The sequence below is a fragment of the Podarcis pityusensis genome, assembly GCF_964106645.2.
Source record: "Podarcis pityusensis genome assembly, chromosome: 16".
NCBI lineage: Eukaryota > Metazoa > Chordata > Lepidosauria > Squamata > Lacertidae > Podarcis > Podarcis pityusensis.
In genome coordinates, this window is record NC_138041.1 from 27961973 (window position 1) to 27988490 (window position 26518).

Genomic DNA, 26518 nt, shown 5'->3' on the forward strand with positions numbered 1-26518 from the left:
AAAAAGGACAGTAAGAAACTTTTCCTTGTCTTTATACTTTCCTGGACAACCAGCCAGGAGCTGCTGACAGCAACCTGACAGGGGAAAAGGAGAGAGAGGGAGATACCCACGTCCTTGGAAGATGTTTATGGCTGCTTGTGAGCAATATGTACACAATGGGTACCAGGAGTGCCAACTTGACTCCGCAACTGTGGGTGTCTGGCACCGTAGGTGCAATGAAGTGTTCATGGCCCTGGCACAGAAATTTGTGGGTGCCCGGCCCCTTCATGGGGAATTTTGTGGGTGCTCGGGAACCCAGGGCACCAGGGAGCAAACCTATGATTGGTATCAAATGTCAGTGAGTATCAAATGGTGAAGGATTTACACCAGCTCAACAAGCAGGTCTCTCCTTAGCCAGCTCCCACTTTTTTATTTCCAACCTGTCCATGGAGGGTCAGCTTCCTCCTCTTCAGTCTCAAAGTTCTCCAGCTGCTGCATCTCACCTCTCCTCAGCATCCAACTGGACCCTACTTAAGCCAGAGTTCTCTTGACCAAAGTTGTCTTCCATTCCATGCCTACATCTCCTAAGGTAATGGCCTTCCTCATGCTCACAGATTCACCCCCATAACAATGAGCAGCCCCATCCCCCAGTTTCTGCCAACAATGGACTACTACGAACACACACAACAGTGCAATTATGACCAAGAGGCCTTCCGCAGCATCATTTGTTTATTATAGTCTGTCTATGCCGTCTAGGCCTGAACATATGTAAGCAGACATGGTCCAAGCTACCTTGCTGACCAGGTGACCATGGCTGCACTTCATGGATGGTTCAGCAGGTAAACTCTCTGCCTTGGAACTAATTACCACTCAAATGAGATACATAAATCAGAATAATAAAAGCCATCAGTATGTGATTATCGGCTTTGCAAAAGTCTGCTGAAAAGTCTGCTCCTGTTGGCTTCTATCTATGAAATCCTTGGTGCTGACCACAAAATCCATGGTGCAGTGCAATTCTGATCAAAATACACTTGCAGGGAAACTTCCCAGGCCTGCGTTATTTCACACAGAAAGTTGGACAGTGTGCAAATGAGAGAAGTCAGAAGCCATACAAGCAATCAAGAATTTTCTTCTACCCATAAATCCTAAGTGTTGGATTATGCATCAGTGGAAGCATCTCTGTTTCACCCTGAAGAAATGAAATTCATTGGCACCTCTTAAAACTCAATAACAAGCTCATTTTTAAAAAATCAGTGATAACTGTTTTCTCTGAAACATACCTGTAGCTGATTAGGGAAGTTCATATTTAAGCTCCAGTGCATTGAGTTTAATTTATAAGAAGACAAAGCTTCACTGCTTACAGATTAATTCGCTTGTGAGGACTCTTGTAAGAAACAGGGCCAACATCTGCTGCACAAAATAAGGCAGTGGTATCAATGGTTTGGTTCTCCTATAGAGATCTAGTTAGGATGACTAAAGCAGAGGTAGACAACATGGTGGCTTCCAGATGTTTTGAACTAAAATGCCCATCATCCACAGTTAGGATGGCCAATGCTTAGGGACGATAGGAGTTGTAGTCCACAGGAACTGAAGGGCACCACAGTCCTTCCCACGGACCAGAGAAATCCATCTATAATACTCCGTACATTTAGAAATGAATAACTTGGAACTGAACTACTTGGAAGTCCAGAGACTCAGCACAGACTGTATCCGCCTTGCCCAGAGATGAGCCAGGTAAGTATGACATTTTTCTTCCCAAACATACTGCTATGTACAATATTTCATTGCATGTGCCATTGACTCTAAGCATTCTTTAAAACTGTATTTGAACTCCTTGTTTTGACTGGTGTTTGTATACCACTTTATGAAACATTGGATTTCTGGGGAAAGCAGCTTATAAATCTATTAAAAATAAACTTCTTCAGAATTGGGGGAAAATATGTCACTGTGGCGCTGTGAGTTAAACCAAAGAGTCTAGGACTTGCCGATCAGAAGGTCGGCAGTTGGAATCCCTGCAACGGGGTGAGCTCCTGTTGCTCGGTCCCTGCTCCTGCCAACCTAGCAGTTTGAAAGCACATCAAAGTGTAAGTAGATAAATAGGTACCGCTCCGGCGGGAAGGTAAACGGTGTTTCCGTGCGCTGACCTGGTTCGCCAGAAGCGGCTTAGTCATGCTGGCCACATGACCTGGAAGCTATACGCTGGCTCCCTCGGCCAGTAAAGCGAGATGAGCGCCACAAACCCAGAGTTGGTCACGACTGGACCCAATGGTCAGGGGTCTCTTTACCTTTACCTTATGTCACCGTAAGGACAATAGCAGTTCTCCTATTGCCCATTCTATTCCCAAATGGGATAGTTGTCCCATTGTGAAGGAACAGCAGGTTTTTGTCAAGCTGTGTGTCACTGTGGTTCGTCTTCGGAGGGGGGACTCACTTGACTGTCCTTGGTAAGTCACTGAATTTATCAGTCCTTTCCACACCTGTGGCAATGTTTTAACTTTTCCATCACTTTTGCCCTCTTTTCCTTCTCCGGCTGTCATTTACTTTGCAATGAGAATTTACTATAAACAGTATTTGAAATCCTAGCCAGAGCTGAATTGTGCAAACCCATTTTGCAGGTTTCTTCTCTCCTCAATAACACTGGAAAGTTAGGGGTGGACGGAGATTTCTTTTCCTTAGTCTAGCTCCTTGTGACAGTATTTGGGGGGAAATATATCAAAATAGCCTTGGTGGCTGAACCATTGGATGCAAAAGATGGTAAAAGAATAAAACTGAGCTGTAATGTCACTGTAAGGAAAACAGAAGTTGTCCTATTACCCATACTAATCTCATATGGGATAGTTGTCAATGGCCTTGTGAAGGAACAGCAGGTTTTTGTACAGCTTTGTGTCACTGTGGTACATCTTCGGAGGAGGGACCGGCCTGACTGTCACAGGTAAGTCACTGAATTTATCACAACCCTTTCCATACCTGTGACAATATTCTAACTTTTCCATCATTTTTGCCCTCTTTTCCTTCTCTGACTGTAAACCTGACCTTAGGGCATTTGTTGTTTAGTTTACAATGAGCCTTTCATAGAAAATGTATTTGTAATCCTAGCCAGAGCAGGATGTTGCAAATCCGTTTTACATGCCTCTTCTCTCCTCAGTAACACTGGGAAATTATTGGCGGGTCATTGTGACAATCTTTGAAAATATTTCTATCAAATTCCCCTTCTCAGCTAACCTTGACATAATCTTACTGTTGGGTGCAAAAGATGGCAGAGAAGTAAATTTGAGTTGTAGTGTTCCTTCCAGGTACCCAATATGATTTATGAGGAAGGTTGAATCAGTTTCTAATGGTGCTCCAAAATCCATATGAGTGCAAAAGACCAACCAAAATGTAATAAAATAGTGTGGAGAATCTCAGCTTTCCAGACCGTTCTGGAGAACCGATAAACTTGCAGACTGCCTTGTGACATTTGGGCTGGGTTTATAAATGTATAGTCCTACTGTAGATTTCTGAATTTTTCTTAGGAACTAATGTGGCTCTCTTCACTTTTTCTATTTTGGGTCTTCCTATCTAGAATCATAGAACAGATTCTGTTCAAAAGAACTGTTTGTTGTTTTTTATTTTGTAAAACTCAGTAATCCACAGGCGCAGGCTCCCAAACGACTTTTAAAATAAAAATCTGAAGATGTTAAACATATTATTGATAGTAAAATGTAGCCACGTAAAATGTAAACCAGTGTCTACATATTTCAGCAAAACTGAATGGGTTTTTTCGGAGAAAGTTGGAGTGAGGGTTTTGCAAGAAGACTAAGAGAGATCTAAACTGATCTATCTAGAAAAATCACTTGAGATTTAAGGGGCATGATGGAATCAAATGCAACAAACTTTCTTTTTTTCACTGAAATAGAGGCACAGCAGTAGAGAGAATTAACCAATTTCCCTATATCTTTAGTCTCAATTCTCACACCCTAAACTTAATGTTGGTCTCACTGGGGGGGAAATACGTGGGTACTTTTCTTCCTTTGTTCAATTTTTTATTTGCAAATATAAAAGGAAGGAGCAAAGCTAAAGACACTAGGTTGTATCTAAGACTAGTCCTTCTTGGAGTAAACCAATTGCAGGCATAAAAAACTTACGTTCATTCATTTCAGTGGGTCTTTTTGGATTAAAACTGAGTTGCATGCTACCCAGCTGGCACTGGCAATAAGAATATTCCATTAATCCTAATGTAAATAGAATTATACGCAGATTTACAAATAGGTATATAAATGATACTGATCATTATAAGCCATGCATTAAAAGGGAGAAAGCCCAGAGAGCTCTTCAGACTGCTGTGACACCTTCAGACCTAGAGGGGTTTAACAATCCATTTGTTTCTCGTGGGAATTCTGGGAATTGTAGTTCTGTGAGGAGAATAGAGGGATCCTAAAATCTCTCCGCAACCTTTCCAAACTACCGTTCCCAGAGTTCTTTGGGGGAAGCCATGGCTATTTGGAGTGCTTTGATCCTATTTGAAATGGATTGTGCAAATGGGTCTATACAAAGAGGGGTAAATCTGCTGGGAAATGTGTGTATGTTGGGGGGGAAGATGGTGAACGTGAACTGATTTAAAAACATGGGAAACAGAACTTAAGCCCAGGAAAATAAGAAACTAAAATTGACCACGTAATGTATCCCTGTTACCTGACTACAACACCTGCCAATAGAATGCCTTATTCAGAGGTGCTTGTTCTTTTTCTCTGACAATGGTTGAAATTCTTCTTCTTCTTCTTCTTCTTCTTCTTCTTCTTCTTCTTCTTCTTCTTCTTATTAAATGGATAAAAACCCATGCTCCTATTCTGCTGTCAGTGGAGCCATCCGCTAACATATGAGAAGGGGCCAGTTTTCTCTGATTTACCCCACGCAACTGAGGTCTCCACTGGCTTAAATTTCAGATGGTTGTGGGACCCTTCTGAACAGCGTGAGGCAGTTGGCAGCGAGGGGAAGGGGGAACCAGAGGAAAACCAGCTCCCCCTTCTTATGTTAAAAAAAATAAGAACTGGAAGGGATTTCACCTCAATGATTTTTATTCTCCAGATTCAGAGTTAAGGCTTGTTTACAGAAGTGAAATGCTGTCTTTCCCCTCTATATGGCTGCACCAGCGAGCAAAAATGGCTGTTGCTTGGACTCCCCAATGGGCAGAGTGCTGCTACACTCTGTTCATGCTCGTGAGCTTCCCATAGACACCCAGTTGATCACTGTGAGAGCAGAATGGAAGTCTAGATGGGCCATTGCAACCCTGATCCAGCAGACCTCTTATTTTCTGATGCTCTTTGAGGCCATTTTGCAATACCCGTTGCCATGGATCAAAAGCACAGAGAGGGCTGTTGCTCTCGGAATCTTTTTGCAAGCTTGCAATAGACATCAGGTTGACCGCTATGAGCACAGTGTCCCAAGCAGATGGGCTTCTCGCCTGATCCAGAAGGGCTCATCTGATTGACTTTAAAATATTTATGTGCAATGAAAGTTCACCCCCTCTGAGAGCAAACAGGCTGCTTTAATGATCTCTCCTTTGCTATGGCAGTCAGTATAAACATGTGGGTCATTTCCCCAGAAGAACTGGTAATTTTGAACAATCCTTTGTACAGTGGTACCTCAGGTTAAGTACTTAATTCGTTCCGGAGGTCCGTACTTAACCTGAAACTGTTCTTAACCTGAAGCACCAGCTTAGCTAATGAGGCCTCCTGCTGCTGCCGCGCCACCAGAGCACAATTTCTGTTCTCAAAGTTCTCTGAAGCAAAGTACTTAACCCGAGGTAATATTTCTGGGTTAGCGGAGTCTGTAAGCTGAAGCGTATGTAACCTGAAGCGTATGTAACCTGAGGTACCACTGTGCTTAAGAACAAGTGACCAGTCCAAATTGTGCATTGATCTTGTCCACTCCTGACCATGTCAGGGATGGGGTAACACAGCAACCCTCTACCTTTGCCCGGATGCTGTGACACCAGAAATCACATCAGCCCTGGCCATGCTTAATGGGACTGTCACCGATTAGAGAGACACAGATTCCACATCCCTGCTTTATGCTGACTGGCAGAACTTGCACAGTTATGGGATAGGGAGATCTGAACAGCTTTCTTCCTTCTTTGGCCGAGTAAGATTGTCTTCCATAAACACAGTTTGAAAAGTGATTCTGTAAGTGACTATGGGGGCCGATTCTGGATCCACATGTCCTTGCACAGTGGAGACATGGGTTTCCGGGTGGGCGTTGGTCATGGTGAGGGTTTGCTGAACGTGCCTTCCTCATAGCATGTTTCTCCCTTTCGTTCTGAGTTTGAGCATCTTCAAAGTCCACAACACCTTTGGGAAAAGCTGTTCTCCAAGTGGAGTGCTCGCAGGCCAGTGCTTCCCAGTTGTCAGTTATTATACAGTGGTACCTCGGGTTACATACGCTTTAGGTTACATACACTTCAGGTTACAGACTCCACTAAGCCCAAAATAGTACCTCGGGTTAAGAACTTTGCTTCAGGATAAGAACAGAAATTGTGCAGCAGCGGTGCAGCGGCAGCAGGAGACCCCATTAGCTAAAGTGGTGCTTCAGGTTAAGAACAGTTTCAGGTTAAGAACAGACCTCCAGAACGAAGAACAGACCTCCAGAAGTTCTTAACCCAAGGTACCACTGTACTACATTCTTTTAGATTTGCCTTGAGAGTCTTTAAATCTCTTTTGTTGACCACCAGCATTGCACTTCCCATTTTTAAGTTCAGAATAGAGTACAGTGGTACCTCCAGTTGCAAATGGTTGGATCCCAAAGAATTCGCAACCGGAGGTGCAGCTACTGCGCATGTGCATGGCACCGTTTAGTGCTTCTGCGCATGCACGCACGGTGAAACCCGGAAAAATACTTCTGGGTTTGCCACGTACATATCCCAAAGGATATGTAACCGGACGCCAACGTAAGTAGAGGTACCACTGTAGTTGCTTTGGAAGACGATAATCAGGCATCAGCACAACATGATCAGTACAACTTTGCTTCTTCCAGTACACTGGCCTGTCTTCCCAAATGATGTGTAATATTTGACAGCAGCTCTCTAGTGTCTATGGCATTCTAGATGTGGATATTCCTAACTGGACTGATGCAGTCTAAACTCTTCCTCTCACAGATCACCACAGTTCAGTCATGCCAAGAATGCCTGTGCTGCTTCATAGACCATAATATATTTTGCATGGCTTGAATCATGTGTTTGTTGCACGACAACATTTTGGGTTGCTATAAAGGAATACGACCTGGTTCTCCTGGACCTTTTTCATAGAATCATAAAGAGCTGTAAGACATCTTGTAGGACACTTCCAGCTCAAAGTATAGCTACCAAATAGTAACAGGTCCTTCCAAAACATTTCAGCACACTACATTGGAGAACTGGGTCAGATAGTGCTTCCTTTATGAAATCAAATAACTTATTACATGTGTCCAATATTTAATACTCCTCTGAGACACGACACTTAACCAAATTTCCCCTTGACTTCCAGGTCAGCCAACAGTAACTCCAACAGTGAACGTCTTCCCACCATCCCCAGAAGAACTGAAGAGCTCAGACAGCGCCACCCTGGTGTGTCTCATGGATGGCTTTTACCCAGGCGTTGTCCAAGTTACCTGGCAGGCTGATGGCACCCCCATCTCCTCTGGGGTGGAGACAACCACGCCCACCAAGCTGAATGACAAGTACGCGGCCAGCAGCTACCTCAGCATGAAAAAGTCCGACTGGGAGAGGAAGGAGGAAGTCACCTGCAAAGTGACGCATGAAGGAAAGACCGTTGAGAAGGTGGTGAGGAGATCGGACTGTGCCTAAAGGCTGGATGGATCTGATGAGTTTCTTGTGCCTCCAGCAGCTGAGAAGAAAGAGTCCTTTCATGTTCAAGGGGGCCAAGTTTATTCTCTGATTTCCTCTAATGCTACGTTGATCCATCAAGTCTGGTTTCCTTCCTATGTCGTTCCCCTCCCCACACCTCCTCCCTTCCTCTCCTCCCTGGAATCTCCTTTGTGCGTTGGCTTATAATGTTTGCAAATTAATAAAATGTCATACATTTCACCAGTGTGATTTCTTTACCCACTCATTTATTCCATCGCCTTCAAACAGGTTGTATGCATGGTTTCCTGTCATATTACAGAAGGAAGTGTGCTGTTACTCAGCCAAAATGCACTCAGCTCAGGTCTGTGGCTGATAGGAGCAGTGGTAAAAGCAGTGTGATTTCATGGAAGCGTAGGAATTGGCCTTCTCCCAAGTCAGCCCAGTGGTCCATCTAGGTGGGCATTTTCTACACTGGTGGGATGTGGCTTTCCTGGAGATCAGGCAGAGTTTTCTATATGAGGTGCTTTTTTCTGGGGTGATGCAGGGGTACGCATACCCCTAAACATTTTGTGAATCTAATGGGAAAAGAAAAAATTTAGTTTCTTCTCTAGAATGGTGAATCGTCCGTTCTGTTGGCAGCCTTTTGTCCATTTACTGGGTCTATTTTTCCCAATTTGAACTATAAAATGCTGATTTTCTTGAGTCAAAATGAGAGTACCCCTAAACATTCTTTTAAGGAAGAAAAAGCACTGTCTATATGTGACCTGTGATCCTTTCCAATGGGCAGTGCTTTATCTAAACAGGTTCCAGTGCTAGAGGAGCAGAGCTACATAATGGCTCAGCAACCTTTTTAGTATTATTAATGTGATCAATTGACCCTTTTAATTGCTTTTTTAAAAAATGAATTAGCTTCCTTTGCCCAGTGGAAGTTGACTGCCGCTCTCACTTTTTCTGGTTGCCGTTCCACTCCACGATTCATTTCAGGTGGTCTTTCAAACATTCCCAAACATTGCCACTGGCCTGCCATCTTCCTCAAGCCACAATATGGAGAGTGGTCCATTTGGGTCCATAGGTACAAATGGAGTCCTGGTCCACCAACCTCAGTGTCCTCAGGAAGACCCAGCCTTCCTGCCTTCTGTACAACCATTCAACAGATGGCTCTGCCTCTACTTGGCTCTAGCCCTACTTTCCACCCAATCAGTTTCACTGCTCTGATTGCTTTTGGAAAGCAATATGAAGAGCCGATAGCCTCCAGTGAATGAAAGTCATAGGTTTCCCTGAAGAATAGGATAAATTCTTTTTAAAACTGCATTATGTCTAACCGCTTCTGAAGGACATGTGGAATGATCGGTATCAGAACAGTATACCTGAAGGAGCGTCTCCACCCCCATCGTTAAGCCCAGACACTGAGGTCCAGCTCCAAATGCCTTCTGGTGGTTGCCCGCCTGCAAGAAGTGAGGTTACAGGGAACCAGGCAGAGGGCCTTCTCAGTAGTGGCACCTGCCCTGTGGAACACCCTCCCATCAGATGTCAAGGAAATAAACAACTATCTGACTTTTAGAAGACATCTGAAGGCAGCCCTCTTTAGGGAAGTTTTTAATGTCTGATGTTTTATCGCTTTTATTATTATTAATATTCTGTTGGGAGCCACCCAGAATGGAAAACACAGCCAGATGGGTGATGTATAAATAAATTATTATTATTATTATTATTATTATTATTATTATTACAATGACATACTGAAAAAAGTGACCTGCTTACTGTGCTAATGTAAATCCTGGCTAATAATAATAATAATAATAATTCCCGGACAACACTTTCTTACTTCCACTTTCCCCATTTTTAGAATGAAAGGTAACTCCTGAACAAAGATATGAAAACCTACAAGAAGAAAAGTGGAAAAATTGAGGAAACTCATTTCCCCAGAAATATTTCCAAGTTGTTCTTTCCTCCTATTTATTGCCCCCAAAATTGAAAGGAGAACCACAAAAATTGGTAGGGGGACAATTTTTTCCATATTTTTTCCCAGGTCTTCACATCTCTAGTACTTCTGATGTAAATGTCCACCTCATCTGTTATCCTGTTTCCCACAGCTGGTAGTCGGGTGGCCTTCAGGGACAGCCAGGTATGCTTCCAGGAAGCCCACAAGAAGGCAACTCTGAGGAACTCTACATTAGTTGCTAGCAGTGGGCACTTCTACATGTAAATGAGAAGACAAATATTTTCTCCCTCATCAGCCTTCTCCCTCCCCTGTTTTTCTCACATCCACACTGCTCCATGACAAAACCCTTCCACCCCAAAAGAGATAACCATCCGCTTCATTTTGATACATCAAAATAAGAGAGGGTCTCCAACTTTAATTTCTGAGTGTCGGCTTAAAATATCAGCCTACTGTTGACATCCACAGGAGACTACAGAACCCATGATACAGTGCAACTGTGATCAAAATACAACCCCCACAGAAACATCCCAGGCCTGTGTAAGGCAGGGAATGGAAGCCAGAACCACCACGGCAGAGGCAAATAACAAAGCATAGGTTCCAGCGTTTCTCTAATCAAAACAGGGACATCCTATTCCACAAGAGTAATTTTACTATTAATATCCTTGCCATCTGACTGGGTTGCCCCAGCTACTCAAGGCAGCTTCCAACATATATAAAAGCATAATAAAACATTGAAGATTTTTTAAAGAAAACCTTCCCTATACAAGGCTGCCATAAGATGGAACCGCGGGTTGGATAACTCAATTCCCTTCAACATTTCTCTGATGAAAATAGGGATGTCCTAAGGAAAAGGGGCCTCTTTATGGATCACTGCCTTGTCATGGCAAAGGGGCTTGAATAACTCAGTGTAGCTATGAGTTATGGCGTGCAAGGCCACCCAAGATGGACAGGTCTTAGCTGAGAATTTAGACTAAATATGATCCACCTGGAGAAGGAACTGGCAATCCACTCCAGTATTTTGCCAAGGAAACTCCATGGACATAAAAAAGGAGTAGCTTTGAGAAGAAAGTGAGAGTTTCCAAGGCATGCCCTGGTTCATGGGATCATGGAGAATCAAACACAATTAAGATGACTAAACAACAACAACAAAAGGAAAAGGGAGACATTCTGGGATCAAAGCAGAAACCGGGGTGGCTTCTGTAAATCCAGGGCTGATCCCTGGAGAGACTGACAACGTTATTTTTAAGGTATTTTAAATGGTTTCTCAAAGGGTTAAGATGTCATACTAGCTGCTCATTACAGGTAAGTTCCTATGTATTGTCAAAGAAACGGTTCAATGCCTTGAGCTAATTTATAAGAAACTTTTGCAGCATAGATAAAACTTCACTGTCTGTGTGATCTCTTCTAAGAAACAATTTCTTCATTAACTGGATGTGTTACTGTTTCCCAGAAAGGTAAGGTTGCCTGACTAATTCATTCTTTGGGAATTCTGATGCAAACTGATATGATCATTGGCCCCATGGACTAAGGTGCAAATTAGTCATCTTTGGATTTTGTGTTTCTCCAAATTTTGTGATACAGTTCTTAGCTTTAAAAAATCAAGGATCTGCATCTTAGCATCAAATCTGTTTTCAGAAATGCATGATTTGAGAGAAATATGTATATTGGAAAAAATACGTTCAAAATTAACCATGTTTGTGGCAAATTCAATAACAATAGCAATTGTAGATTAATGTGGGAAGGGGACCAAAGGGACTTACAAATGGAAATGGATTTATGAATGAATATGGATCTATGAATGGACATGGACAGGAAATAAACTGACCCATTCATCCCTACCACTGGAAAATTGGTTGGATAAAGGACTTCATCTAACATACTCCCTGCATCCAAGAACAGACTGTCTGGGCAATGGAAGATCTACAACCAGGAAGATTTACAAAGAGTCACGTACCGGTATTTTAAAAATAACTGTCATGGTTTGATAACAGGACCTTATCATTGTCACCCCAGAGATAGGTTTGTTTTGTTTTTTTTCAAAAAAGAAATGCACCATTGCCTACAACTTCTTTGGAAACAGTACAATATTCTTTTAGAAAATGCATACCATTGTTTATTGCCCCCTGTCATGTCCTGTGGCGAGAATGGGGAAACATTTTGGCCCTCTGGACATGACTGGACTCCCAGCTCCTGCCAATACAAGTCAGCATGGTCAATGGTCAATGATGATGGAAGTCATAGTCAAGCAATATTGGGGGGGGGGTCCCAGGTCTGCCTACTCCTCCCAGATGGACTGGGGTTCTGTACCATTTCACACCTGTGAAGGAGGCAGGTTTTTGTACAGCCGTGTGTCACTGTGGTGGGTCTTCGGAGGAGGAACCCACTTGACTGTCACAGGTAAGTCACCAAATTTATCCTGAATCTTTCTGTACCCGATGCAATATTCTAATATTTCCATCATTTTCTGCCTTCTTTTCATTCTCTGGTTCTTGATTGACTTTTGGCCTTTTCGTATTATATCTACGCTGATTCTTTCATAGGGACTGTTGAATTGTTAAAAAACCAGGCAGTGGGTTAAAAAAAATCCTATTCGCTGCATGTAGAAACAAAGATGGATCGGGTTAATCCTACTTCTCGGGTGGTGGGGTGCCTCAATGAAATGTCTCTATAAACTCCGTCAGTCTTTCCCAGTGGGCGGAAATTATGTTCGAAAACTGAGTTTCAGTTGTGGCATTTCCTATACAACTGGATTACATCTGATGGGATTCACTGATTCTGCTATTAAGAATCCTGACTGTGAATGAACAAAAATAGAGTAAAACAGATAGTTTATAAACTTGCAACAAGCTCTTTTTAAATATTCACTGAGAGTTTCCATCTAGATTTTACTTTAATGATAGAAACGATGCAATTGTTTTTCCAAAGTTGAACTGAGTTTTGTGAATGACACTTCATCAAAATGAAATGGTAGATCTTATTCTACTTTTTTTTGGGGGGGGGGGGTTATTCTTTGAAATGCAATCCAAAATCCATAACAATAGCACTGTTGAAGTCTATGCAACTGCACTGGCAGAAGTAGACTATGAATTTTAGCCTTACGCAGTGACTTTAGCGAGATTGTAGGAAAAGAACCACTTTATTGAGTGCATACAAGTGTATGCAAAACCAAAATATTAGACTCTGGGATGCCATAAATTTTAAAGACACCCAATTGTTCAAATTGTCATGACCCTCTAAGACATCTAGATGAAATCAGTCTTGAAGATGGAAATCAGGAGCCTATTATAACTATAAGAGAATACAGGTGCCTGATTGCCACCATCAAAGCCAATTTCACAGATGTATTAGTTTTTTCACATGTTGACTTGAATCCGCATGATCTAAGTGTTTGATCTCAGAGCTAATTCCTCTGGGGCATGCTATTTTAAAGATCTGATATTCTAAAGTAGGCTGGGTATAGAAGACATTGGAGTCCAAGCATCCTTTCTGAGAAAGGTTCGCTGGAACTATTTTTGAGCTTCCACAATGTCACCACATTGAATTATTTTCAAAGAGGTTTCTCCAAGAGAAACTCTTCTTAGATTGCACCCAGAATTGTCCATCAGTTCATTGCAAGGATGGGACAACCTGTGACTCCTCCAGATTTTTCTGGGCTGCAGCTCACAATAACCCTGGCCATTAGTCGTGCTGGCCAAAACTACGGAGAGTTGAGTCCAACGACTCAAAACAGGTTCCCCCTGTTTTGATAGACTCCATTTTTTTTAGGGAGAATGTCTTCTTCCAGAATATATTAGTGATTCCATGGCAGGAGTAAGTGGCAGAATCCAACCATTCCAATGCATTTACTGGAATCGAGTCAATATATATATATATATATATATATATATATATATATATATACACACACATCTGTTTGGGAAAACCCTGCTATAACGTATAGTATTCTCTTACAATTCTGTGTGATACCAAAGCTAATTCCTCTAGGACATCCTATTTTAAAGATCTGATCTTCTAAGAAGGGCTGAGAATGTGGTCCGTGGCGATGAGATTATGATAACAGATTACTAATTCTCAAGAGCTCAGCCCATCATCCCCAATTGTCCCTAGTTACCAGTGATAGGTATGGTTTTCTGATGTCTGTTCCTGGTCAATGTTTCCTGCATTTGTCCACATAATAACTTTGGGGGATGCCTTATTGAGCAGCTGGATGTGAAACCCGTGGCCCTCCAAACATTGTTGAGCTCCAGCTCCTATCAGCTGCAAATGCTTAGAGATTATGGGAGTCATAGCCCAACCACATCTGAATAACCAGAGCTTTCACATCCCAGTATGAGAGTATTCAGTGTTCAATGATTCAGCTTCCTCCGCTGTAGAAGTTAGATTTATGGATGGATGTATCTTGTGCCCATATAAGTACATTGGTCTTGGTTTATAGAAGTACAACAAAGTTGGCCAGGGGGGTGGTAAAAGTGAGAAAAATATGAGGAAAAACTTGAAGAAACTGTCTGTTTAGCTGGGACAAGAAAAAGCTGAGCTGGGGTATAAAGAACAAGATCTGAAAGGCTATCACCCAGAAGAGGACAACAGCCTGTTCTCTGGTGCCCCAAAGGGCAGATCCAATTAAGTTTGCAGAAAGATAAGCTTCGAGTTGGTGAGAGAAGTTTAGCAACACCAACCAGTTAGGTAGAGGGTTTCTGATTTGTTGACCATCATAAAGGGGATGATCATGTAATTACCTATAAAGATGGTGGGTCTTCAAGTGTAGGCTGGACAGAGTTCTGCTGAGATCACTCTAGCTCTGGATCTCCTGCAGCAAGCAGGATGTTGGACTAGGTAACCTGCAGGAGCCTTTCCATAATTCCCCATTCTCTATGGCTCTCCAACTCTATGATTCTATAGACTTACACTCCATGCAGTGCTCAGCTTGCTGCATTAACCCATTAAGCAACTATGGAAGCATATATTGAATCACCCACTGACTAGGGTCAATAGGGTGCTACCCCATCAACCTCAATGTGCCCTCAGCCAGCGCTCACATGACTGCTTTCTTACTTGCAACCACTACAGGGGTGGCCCTGGCTGTCAGCTTTTCCTCCTTAGTCTAAGTGTTGCCCTTCTAGTACTCAGCAGGGAAGAGGATGGGGACAAAATTAGAATGAGTTGGCTTCGCCTGTCACTGGTTCCAGCTCCACCTAACATTGGTCTCTCTTGCTTTCTGCTGCACCAATCCCAATGGGCATCACTGTAATGAAGGCAGATTCTCAGCATATATCTAAGCAGAAGAGTATATTTAAGCAACCCTTCTACAAATTAAATGAATCCAGCAGGCAGCTTGTCCAGCAATGTGCAATGGTGAGGAACAAGGGGAATGGCTTGGCCAGCAATCCTTAAGGTGGGAATGGGGTGTTCCAATGAGTGTCTGCCAATTCTTATTTCTGAGCTGCTGAGGGTAAGTTAGACTCAGTGTCATATATCAGTCCAAAAGGAAGAACAGGGTGCTTCTGAAACACACTCAGAGTGTCCTGCTCTGATTACAGCACAACCAGGACCTACACTCTGAGGACTGGGAGACAGCCTTCCCAAACTAGAAGACATGACTTCCAGAGGCGTTTGTTTTTTAAACAAGGAAATAGGATCCGATTGCAATTCCTTTATGAAATCAAATAAATTACGCAATCTCATATGTCTCTATTATATAATATTCCCCTGAGACACGACACTTAACCAGATTTCCCCTTGACTTCCAGGTCAGCCAACAGTACCTCCAACAGTGAACGTCTTCCCACCATCCCCAGAAGAACTGAAGAGCTCAGACAGCGCCACCCTGGTGTGTCTCATGGATGGCTTTTACCCAGGCGTTGTCCAAGTTACCTGGCAGGCTGATGGCACCCCCATCTCCTCTGGGGTGGAGACAACCACGCCCACCAAGCTGAATGACAAGTACGCGGCCAGCAGCTACCTCAGCATGAAAAAGTCCGACTGGGAGAGTAAGGAGGAAGTCACCTGCAAAGTGACGCATGAAGGAAAAACCGTTGAGAAGGTGGTGAGGAGATCGGACTGTGCCTAAAGGCTGCATGGATCTGATGAGTTTCTCGTGCCTCCAGCAGCCGAGAAGAAAGAGTCCTTTCATCTTCAAGGGGGCCAAGTTTATTCTCTGATTTCCTCTAATGCTACGTTGATCCATCAAGTCTGGTTTCCTTCCTATGTCGTTCCCCTCCCCACACCCTCTCCCTTCCTCTTCTCCCTGGAATCTCCTTTGTGCGTTGGCTTATAATGTTTGCAAATTAATAAAATGTCATACATTTCACCGGTGTGATTTCTTGACCCACTCATTTATTCCATCTCCTTCAAACAGGTTGTGTTCATGGTTTCCTGTCATATTACACTCTGTGCTACACAAAACGAAGTGTGCTGTTACTCAGCCAAAATGCACTCAGCTCAGGTCGACGGCTGGTAGCAGCAGTGGTAAAAGCAGTGTGATTTCATGGGAATGTAGGAAGCCGCCTTCTCCCAAGTCTTCCCATTGGTCCATCTAGTTGGGCATTTTCTACACCGGTGGGCTGTGGCTTTCCTGGAGATCAGGCAGGGTTTTCTCTTAGTCCCACCTACCAATTCAGCTCCTGGGAAATGGAAAAGGTGGGTTTGGGATCAGGATGCATCCCAGAATAATTTCTGGGAGGTATTTCAAACATTCCCAAAAATCCCTTCCAATCTGACATGTTCTTTCTTCAGCTCAGTGGAGTTCTTGTTGCATTCAGGATGTCGCCTAAAGGCTGAATGAATCCATTGTGGGCCTCATGCGTCCATCAGGGTCCTTTCTTCCTCCAGGGGACCAATCTGTCCTCTGATTTCTGCTAACGCTACTTTTATCCATTAAGTTTGGTTTCCTTCCTATGTCGTTCCCCTCCCCACACCTCCTCCCTTCCAATTCTCCCTTGAGCCCCCTTTGTCTGTTGGCTTCGAATGTCAGCACATTAATAAAATTTCGTACATTTCACTGACATCATTTCTTTCTAAGTGACTTTTCCACTTTTCAACTAAGCAAGTTGATTTACAGCAATAACAACCACACATTCCTACTTTGTGGGAAGAAACATTCCCTTACTCAGCCAAAATATTCCCTGTCTACTCCTTAGTATATTTGGAAGCTCAATTCCTACAGCATTGCTTTAGAAACAGGGAAAGAAATTGTACCAGGCCCTACTGCAGCTAAAGCATGGTCCAATGGAAGAGGAGCAAAGCCATAGCTGATTAGCAGAGCACCTCCTTTGCATGCAGAAGGTCTCTGTTTCAATCCCCAACACTATCTCCCAGGAGAGCTGGGAATGTCCACAGTCTGAAACACTGGCAGTCAGTATGGGCAATACTGAAAGAGATACACCAATGGTTTGACTTCGTTGAAGGCAGCATCCTGTTTAAAAGGAGATTGGTTGGGTCCAGGTTTCATTCCAAGGAATTCCCTGACACTTGATTTCACACACACAACCAGGTGTAACCTGGAGGGGAGATGCAACACAGGTATGGCAGGGCTGTGGTGCCAAGCAGTTAGCCCCATCCCCTTGAGGTCATGTGACTCTCCCAGCCCCTGCCAAGAAGAGGTTGAACTCTTTGCAGCAAGGGGCCTTTTGTACCCATGCATGGAGGGTACTGAGCAGTTGAGAACCCTGGTTGCTCATGGTTCTCCATGGTGCAAGTAGCCTCCATGGGTACCTGAAGCTCACCACTACAAGAAGTTGACGTTCTTCATGAGAGAGAGTTGGAGAACCATAAGACCTCGGTGGTTGGGAGCCAAAGTCAAAAGTGGGTGGAGCAATAAATATACAGAAGACGAGTTTCTGCACATGGTCACGCATCCCTCTCTATCAAGCAAGAGTCATTATCAGACTACAAGGTCCAGTCAGGCTAAAACGCTCCGGAATAGTGTGAAGCAAGGGTGATGTGGAGTGTGGCTTAGGGTGTGGTTGGAGAGGGGTAGTGGTATGGAAAAGTCCCAAGGGCCAGATGGGAAAGCCTAGAGAGATGTATTTGGTCCCTGGGCCTGAGATTCCCTACCCCTGTAACACAGAGACATAAAAAGAGCCCTGCTGAATAGACAGCCAGATACATCTTGGAAGCCCACAATGAAAGCAGCATATGGGGACTCTACATTCCTTATAGACAGTGCATGGTCCTATATCACCCACAGGAAATATCAGTTCCCTGCCCATGTGAAATCAACCTTCTTCCTATCCTCACATCCAGCCTAAATCTTCTGATGCAGGTCATTGGTCCCTCACAGGAGAGAGGTGGGAAAGGGGGAACATAGACTGGTGCAAAGCAAACATCGATGCACCCCATATCAACTCCTGTGGGGGAATAGGTGTGGTTGCAGAACTTCAGGTTTGCTCTGAAGGGGGGATGCATATCTCAGAGCGAATCTTCCTTCCTCCTGTCCACTGGTTCCTAACATGGATTCAAACACTGCAGTGAGGAATGGGGTATTAGAGCAAGGCCCATACTCACAGGAGCAATGGAATATTTCTGAAAAGTGCTGCTCCATAGGATGAACATCACTTTCTTTAGGCAAGGGGTGGGTAACTTGCAGCCCTCCAGATGTTATTAAACTCCCATCATAATCTACAACTGGCTATGCTGGCTGGGGGCTGATGGGGGCTGGAGTCCAACAACAACACCCATAATGCAGCGCAAGTATGATCAAAATGCACATCTATATTGTTTAGAGAGGAAGGGTGGTGGTTCCGTTGGAAAGACAGAATCCACTGAAACAAGGTGGGATGTTAATTTCTCTCTCCCAATTTATTCCTTCTAGTGCAATTTCCAGGTACATTCTGTTTTAGTTGAAATTTAGTGGTGTAACCCTCCAGAACCAATTAATAAGGCATTTTTTTACACTGATTTCTCAACACCCCCACTGCAAGTTAAGGAAGTTAAAGGAACGGTCCAGTGCATTGGGTTAAATTTATAAGAAACTGAGCATAGACAAAGCTTCACTGCCTACAAGTTCATATTTGGCACCTCTTATCTTGTAAGAAATGTATTCTACATCCACTAGCCAAGGTGAGTCATTGGTACCAGTTCTATGGTTCTCCTGCTGACAACAAGCTAAAGACCACATCTATCGTTCTACTTCCCCTAAGGCAACGATTCTGGGTATCAGAAGAAATACCTGAAAGACCTCAGTGTGGTGGAATACCTCTGCAGTGCCACAAATCCAACTCAATGGTGTAACGTTGGAAAATGTCAATCACCTCTCCTACCTGGGCAGTTATGTTTCCACAAGGGCCGGCATTGATGCCGAAATCCAGCATCGCCTGAGCTCTGTGAGTGCAGCTTTCTCCTGATTGAAGTGCAGAGTGTTTGAGGACCAGGACATTCACAGGGAAACCAAAAGGCTTGTTTACAAAGCTATTGTACTACCAACCTTACTGTATGCTTGTGAAACGTGGACCGCTTATAAAGGCCATCTCCAACTCCTCGAAAGTTTCCATCAATGGTGTTTCTGGAAATTTTTACACATCACTTGGGAAGACAGGCAAACTAATGCCAGTGTACTGGAAGAAGCAAAGATCACCAGTGTCAAAGCAATGATTCTTCAACATCAGCTTCGTTGGACTGGTCATGTTGTGCGGATGCCCGATTATCGTCTTCCAAAGCAACTACTCTATTCCGAACTTAAAAATGGAAAGTGTAATGCTGGTGATCAACAAAAGAGGTTCAAAGACTCTCTAGGCAAATCTAAAAAAATGTAGTATAAACACTGACAACTGGGAAATACTGTCCTGTCAGCACTCCAATTGGAGAACAGCCTTTACCAAATGTGTCATGGACTTTGAAGACACTCAAACTCAGGACAAAAGGGAGAAACATGCTAAGAAGAAGGCACACTTGGCAAACCCTCACTGTGATCAACTCCCCCTGGAAACCCAAGTCCCCACTGTGGAAGGATTGTGGATCCAGAATTGGCCTCCACAGTCACTTATGGACTCACTGTTAGAACCGTGTTTATGAAAGACAATCTTACTCGGCTACAAGGGATTGCAGAAGAAGGAGGAGGAGGAGGAGGAGGAGGAGGAGGAGGTAGGATACACTATGAATGTTTGACATTATTATGGATGACTAAAGCATCCTTCCTTTTCTGCTTCCAGTCAGGTAAGCATAATACACATTCAATATGTCATTAACTACAGCTTCTTTGGAAACTGAAAGTATTCCACTTTGGAAAAGCAAAAGTTGTTGTGCCATTGTCTGTTCTTCTGTCATGTGATATAGGTGCTGATGATGTTCTATTCCAGGAAATAAGGTCAGGTTTTTGTACAGCAGTGTGTCACTGTGCTCATCTTTGGGATGAGGGACCCATCTGATCATCACTGGTAAGTCACTGAATTTTTCACGTTCCTTTCCTTCTCATGGATAATTTTTTAACATTTCCATCTTATTTTGTCCTTTTCCACATATTTCACTAAGCTCTACTTAGAGCAGACCCATTGAAATTAATGAACCTAGCACCATTGATTTCAATGGGTCCACACTAAATATGTATTGCATTGGATATAACAACCTATCATTCAATCCAGACAAAGGATGGGAACAAAATTCAATTTTGTTTGCATTTTAATGAGCAACTACCCATTCCACACTTCTCAAATCAACATGAGAATCGAGGCACAATTATCCTTTCAAAATTTTCAAATTTTCAGGCGCAGTCCTCCAACAAAATAATGTGTGCAAAAATATGTGTATTATGGGAAAGGTCCCCAAAAGACATATTTTCATGATATTAACATTAATAGATGCATCATATTAGGGAAAATAAGTTTCAAAAAAAATTGTGTTATTCAAACCTGCATACAAAAATGTGTGTATTGGGATAAATTCATGCTAAAATGCTGGTGAATTCTCCAGAGGAGTTTTTTAAAACCAAAAACCAAAAAAACAACAGCCTCAAAATGCTGTGGAAATGTGGAGAACTTAACTGTAGGTTGAAAACAATAAGAAACCCAAACTCACAAATTCTCCCATCCCTAATCCAGACTGAATCTTTGACATAACAATATAAATTTAACTGAAGCCAGACCGGAATGTTCAAATCCCATCTTGCCATTTTACACCTCTCCCCCACTCCCAAAGTTGAGGAATTTACTGGCAAAAGAATTGGGGTATCCCACCTCCTTTTCTTTGGGTGGGCCAATGAGATAAATGTCTGCAGCTCTCTTCTGTGGCTACTCTCAAACTCTTGACATACCCTTTCCGTTGGATGGAATATGCATCAGAAAAGCGAATTTGAGTGATATCATTCTACCAAAGCAACATTAGGAAATGCAAATCCTGGATCATCCGGTCTAGATTATTTCTGCTGAGAAAGTCGGAATTTTTTTATTCCATTCGTAGCCCTTAGCATTTTAAAAATAGAGTAAAATCAAGAGATACCCTCCTTTATTTATTTTATTTATTAGATTTATCTACCGTCCTTCATTTAAAAAAACTATATCTCAAGGCAATTCACAAACTTGAGAGGGGACAATCCTATGGAAAGATTCACTGGGATGAGCAGTTTAGGATGTGGTGGATCTCCAGCTGATTCCTGACGCAGCTGGGCTCCGACATCCTTAAGTCCCCAAACCTGGCTCAGCATAACATCCTCATTCCAGCTCAACCAGAGCTAGGCTGGCTGAGCTGAGGCTGGTGAAAGTCCCCAAAATGGGACTTTCTGGGGGCAGGAACAGAGGGAAGAGGACTTAGGCACTATCCTAAGCCAGGAAGGAAGAATACACTTGTGTAAGGGGATGAGTGTATTCTATGATTTCTTTCTAATGCTCTTTGGACCCATAAAGTAATTCAGAGTGGCACGGTTGTGAGACATTCACCTGAAAAGTGATGTATGAAAGGCAGAGCACTGGGAAGTATGTAACGAGATGGGCATGTTCTTAGATGTTGGAGGTCTTTATGGATCAAGCTAGCATTAAGAGGAGATCAGAGGATGTGCTCAGCTCCCTGAAGGTACAACTTTTTCTTCCTGGTTGATCAGGAAGTTGTACCTTCAGGGAGCAAAGCACATCCTCTGATTTCCTCCTATTGCTAGCTTGCTCCATAAAGGCTGGCTTGTGCTCTAGGCAATTCCACTCTCCACACGGCCTCCCTTCTCTTTGGAATAATAATAATAATAATAATAATAATAATAATAATAATAAAAAAAAAAAATTTATACCCCACCCATCTGGCTGGGTTTCCCCAGCCACTCTGGGCAGCTCCCAACAGAATATTAAAGAAACAATGAAACATCAAACATTAAAAACCTCATTAAACAGGGCTGCCTTCAGATGTCATCTAAAAGTCAGATAGTTGTTTATCTCCTTGACATCTGATGGGAGGGCGTTCCACGGGGAATCCCTTTTGTATGTTATCTTCTAATGGTAGCACATCCATAACATTTAATACATGTCACTGATGGCATTTCTTTAGCAAGGAAGCTCTCCCAGTTCCTGCAAGTTGTTTTCATTTCAAAAGAAAAAGACTTTGGCACATGGGACAATATGGGGAGACATGTGTCCATAGGTGCATCGATGCTTTAATTTCCTTTAACAGAAGTGTGAACTTGAAAGGGAAAGTAAGACATGTGGCAAGAACACCCGTACTCTGATGTTTGCTGAAGGTGTTATAGTTTATTGATGCAACAGAAAATAATAACAAAAATCTAGAAAGAAAGAAAGAAAGAAAGAAAGAAAGAAAGAAAGAAAGAAAGAAAGAAAGAAAGAAAGAACAGCCTGCAAGCCCACCTGGTCCAATATCATCTTCCCTTCTGTGGCCAGTATTGGTGCCTCTTGCAAGTTGAGATGCAGGACATGAATGTAGGAAGCCCATATTTTTTGTTCCATATTATTGTCTCCAAACTTGGAGTGATACCAATTACCAGTAGTTACCACAGTCTTTATTAGTTAGCCAAGGGCCATAAATTCTTTTCTTTTTTTAATCATTAAAAGCATGATAAAAAAATCAGCATATCACATCCACACTTCCATCTACAGCACAACAATGCAAACAGGCAATACTCCTTTGCTCCATGTGATTGTCATTTGACCCTGTACTTTTAGTTCAAAGCTGGCCATCAGCTTTTTCTTTTTTTTCCCCACCCAACATTTATTTGCTCTAGATTAGTGGTTCTCAACCTGTGGGTCCCCAGATGTTGTTGGACTACAACTCCCATCATCCCTGAGCTCTGGCCTTGCTAGCAAGGGGTGATGGGAGTTGTAGTTCAACAACATCTGGGGACCCACAGGTTGAGAAAGGCTGTTCTATATCATATTGACAGTCAGTCGTATGGGATTTGGCCCATTCCTTTTTAGCAGGACTGCAACTAGGAACCTGGCTAGATCAAATATAATCTGATGATTCTGAGCTGTCAATCACAAGGAACAATATATCCTCTTCTCTCCAATCCCTGTTGCCCCCCAACCATTTTATGATTAATTTCTGCCCACATTCACACCATGCATTTAAAGCACCATGATACCACATTCAATAGTCAAAGAATCCTGGGAGCAGTTAAGGGAGCTTAGAGTCAACAGCTTTCTCTGATTCAGAAGAAGCACAATCACCTTCCCTGGGGACAATTTGGACCGCGGGTGGCGCTGTGGGTTAAACCACAGAGCCTAGGACTTGCTGATCAGAAGGTCGGCGGTTCGAATCCCCGCAATGGGGTAAGCTCCCGTTGCTCGGTCCCTGCTCCTGCCAACCTAGCAGTTCGAAAGCACGTCAAAGTGCAAATAGATAAATAGGTACTACTCTGGCGGGAAGGTAAACGGCATTTTTGTGCACTGCTCTGGTTCGCCAGATGTGGCTTAGTCATGCTGGCCACGTGACCCAGAAGCAGTACGCCGGCTCCCTCGGCCAATAAAGCGAGATGAACGCCGCAACCCCAGAGTCAGTCACGACTGGACCTAATGGTCAGGGGTCCCTTTACCTTTTATTATAATCATTGTACATATCTTCTGGAATCTCACATGCCCCTTTGGCATCTTGGCAGTGAATCGTTAGGAGATGCTCATCTCCTAGTAACTGTCAGGGCCTGGGCAGAGGAGAAGTGGTGGAGACCGCCTCCCCATCCTGACCCTTCCAGGGAGGAGGAAGAGGAAGACAGTGTAGATTTACCACAGGGGTTTGAGGGAGGTCACATATGAAGGGAAAAGTTGGGAAATAATGGGAGAGGAGGAGGAGGCAGAACCAGTTTGACAGCTGGCTGACATGCCTTAAAGGTAGGAGAGCAAAGAGCTCAAAGACAGAGAGCACATAGCAGCACCTATAAAAGGTAAAGGTAAAGGGACCCCTGACCATTAGGTCCAGTCGTAGCCGACTCTGGGGTTACAGCGCTCATCTCGCTTTACTGGCCAAGGGAGCCGGCATAAAACCTCCAGGTCATGTGGCCAGCATGACTAAGCCGCTTCTGGTGAACCAGAGCAGCACACGGAAACGGCGTTTACCTTCCCACTGGAGCGGTACCTATTTATCTACTTGCACTTTGACGTGCTTTCGAATTGCTAGGTTGGCAGGAGCAGGGACCGAGCAACTGGAGCTCACCCCGTACTTTGCTTCAGGATGAGAACAGAAATTGTGCGGTGGCGGCACGGTGGCAGCAGCGGGAGGCTCCATTAGCTAAAGTAGTACCTCAGGTTAAGAACAGTTTTAGGTTAAGAACGGACCTCCAGAACGAAATAAGTTCTTAACCCAAGATTCAAACGCAGCTCGGAAGTCAAACAGCTTCCAAGGCGTGTTTCTCAGTTTTCCCCATTGAACTTGCTGACAGTCCTTTGATCCTCGGTTTTCGAACATTTCAGAAGTTGAACGGACTTCCAGAATGGATTACGTTCGAAAACTGAGGTAATAATAACGTAGTAATAATAACGTAGTGCAATATTTGCAGCAATTCTTTGTCTCTGAGTAAGCCTTGTGCTGCTTACTAAAGTGACATGCAGCAGCATTCATAACTCCCTTTTTCTCCAAATGTACCCATTCTTCACTTTTTGAGCCCTGTAAATCCTTATGTCATTCCTATTCTCTTCCGTAAAATATAAGCATTTATTATTCAGGATGCAAGCCTGGGCAGTGTGAATGGAGGTCCTGGGCTACTTGAAGGACAAGATCCCACTCTCAACCTCGTTTGTTGTGGCCCAAAGGAAAGCAGAGCAATACATTGTCACCAGCTTCAGTGGCGTAGCGTGGGGGGTGCAGGGGGGGCCGGCCGCACCGGGCGCAACATCTGGGGGGGGCGTGCTCGCATTCGCAGCTCTCTGCCCCTACCTGGCTCACTCACTCTCTCTCACTGCAGTGCTGGCTGTGCGAATCCGATCCGAGCCGCTGGGTCGCTGCCCACTGTGGAGGGGGTGGGTGCCAGGTGTGCGGTGCGGAGAGAGAGCGAGGGACTATCTGGGGGAGGGACAGTGCAGCGGCCGCCCAGCGCAGCGCTGAGCGCGGGAGAGAACCACACCAGACCAGACCAGGCAGCAGCAAGAAGAAGCTGGCAGCGGCGGCAGGTTAGGGGTTAGGGGGCGCAAATTACTTGCCTTGCCCCGGGTTAGGGGGCGCAAATTACTTGCCTTGCCACAGGTTAGGGGGTGCAAATTACTTGCCTTCCCCCGGGTTAGGGAGCACAAATTACTTGCCTTGCCCCGGGTGCTGACAACCCACGCTACGCCGCTGACCAGCTTGGCTGCAGAAGTTGCCGGAAGGAGGCGTACAAGGCTCCATCCAACCATTTTAGGATTTGTGTAGGGTTTATTCCTTAGCCTTTTCTTCTCCCAAAGATATCCCACAAGGCAGCCGAGGTTTAGGATCAGAGTTTTGCTTCTCCTAGATGGACTGCCTTCCCAGGTTGATGAGCCCCGTCTGCCCCTCGTTTCCGTCTGCAGAACGTGCAGAAACCACCTTCTTCACCATTGGACCTGCTATTGGTCCCGTCTGCTCAATCCACTGCAGCCTGTCAATCAATCAACGATTTAACTTCTACATCGCTTAATATATTAAGATATCTCCAAGCGGTGTACAAAAAATTAAAGCGACAACTGACAACTGAAACAGAATATTACAAAAATTGTTACATAAAGAAATGTTACTTTAATACAAAGTTGCTAATACCATATTGGCCTGAATATAAGCCACACTTTTTTTCCAAATTCCAATTGTGAAAAGTTAAAATGCAGCTTATGTTAGCGACCTTACACCGCCAGCAAAGTGGTGCGGCTCCCCCATCCCCATGAAGCAGCCCGGGTATTGTCTTTGTTCCCCCCCCCCGACTTTTAAAGGTGTTGCTTATATTCGGGTGCGGCATATATGCGGGCTGATACGGTACATATAAATCAATTTCGATTCATTTTCCTTCTGACACATCCTTCCTCCCAGCCTCTTGGTTCTCACTCAGGGTCTGACAAATGCTCAGCTCACATACAAAAGACTCACAACAAGAATAGTTCCTGGAAACAGCAGACATCACCCTAGTCTCTCACTCTAGACTTGCTTTTTATGGGCAGGCCCAAGGTGGCTGGTACTTCCTCAAGCTGCCCACAAACCAGGGTCCATTTAGCTAGACTCTCCACACCCAGTTCAAGGTTTGCTGAGTTTCCCAGAGGGTCCAAAGGATTAGAAGACAAGGCCTCTCCACTCACAGCTCTTTCTGTCCTCTCCTTCTCCCCCAGCTGAGCTTCTACCCCATGGCAGGGGATAGTTGTGCTTTCTTCTCCCTTTGTGTTGGTGAAACATCCAAAGCCACTCAGTAGGGTCACAGAGGATGGCAA

The 26518-nt window shown here is 43.9% G+C and overlaps 1 protein-coding gene across 34 annotated transcripts in view; it reads left to right on the forward strand.

Annotated features, from left to right (window-relative positions):
- Nucleotides 1-16044, forward strand: part of LOC308465380 (immunoglobulin lambda-1 light chain-like) — a 157515-nt gene extending 141471 nt beyond the window's left edge. For 14 of the 34 annotated variants that reach the window (XM_080985313.1, XM_080985316.1, XM_080985307.1 and 11 more), the window contains exon 4: nucleotides 15485-16044. In XM_080985313.1, the coding sequence (XP_080841439.1) occupies nucleotides 15485-15804 (320 nt within the window). In that variant the 3' untranslated portion in view covers nucleotides 15805-16044. Of the gene's footprint in view, nucleotides 1-2385; nucleotides 2424-7475; nucleotides 8036-12096; nucleotides 12135-15484 lie in introns of those variants that run through there. The other 20 variants (XM_080985324.1, XM_080985317.1, XM_080985331.1 and 17 more) reach the window with 4 other exon arrangements.
- The last annotated feature ends 10474 nt before the right edge of the window (nucleotides 16045-26518 follow it).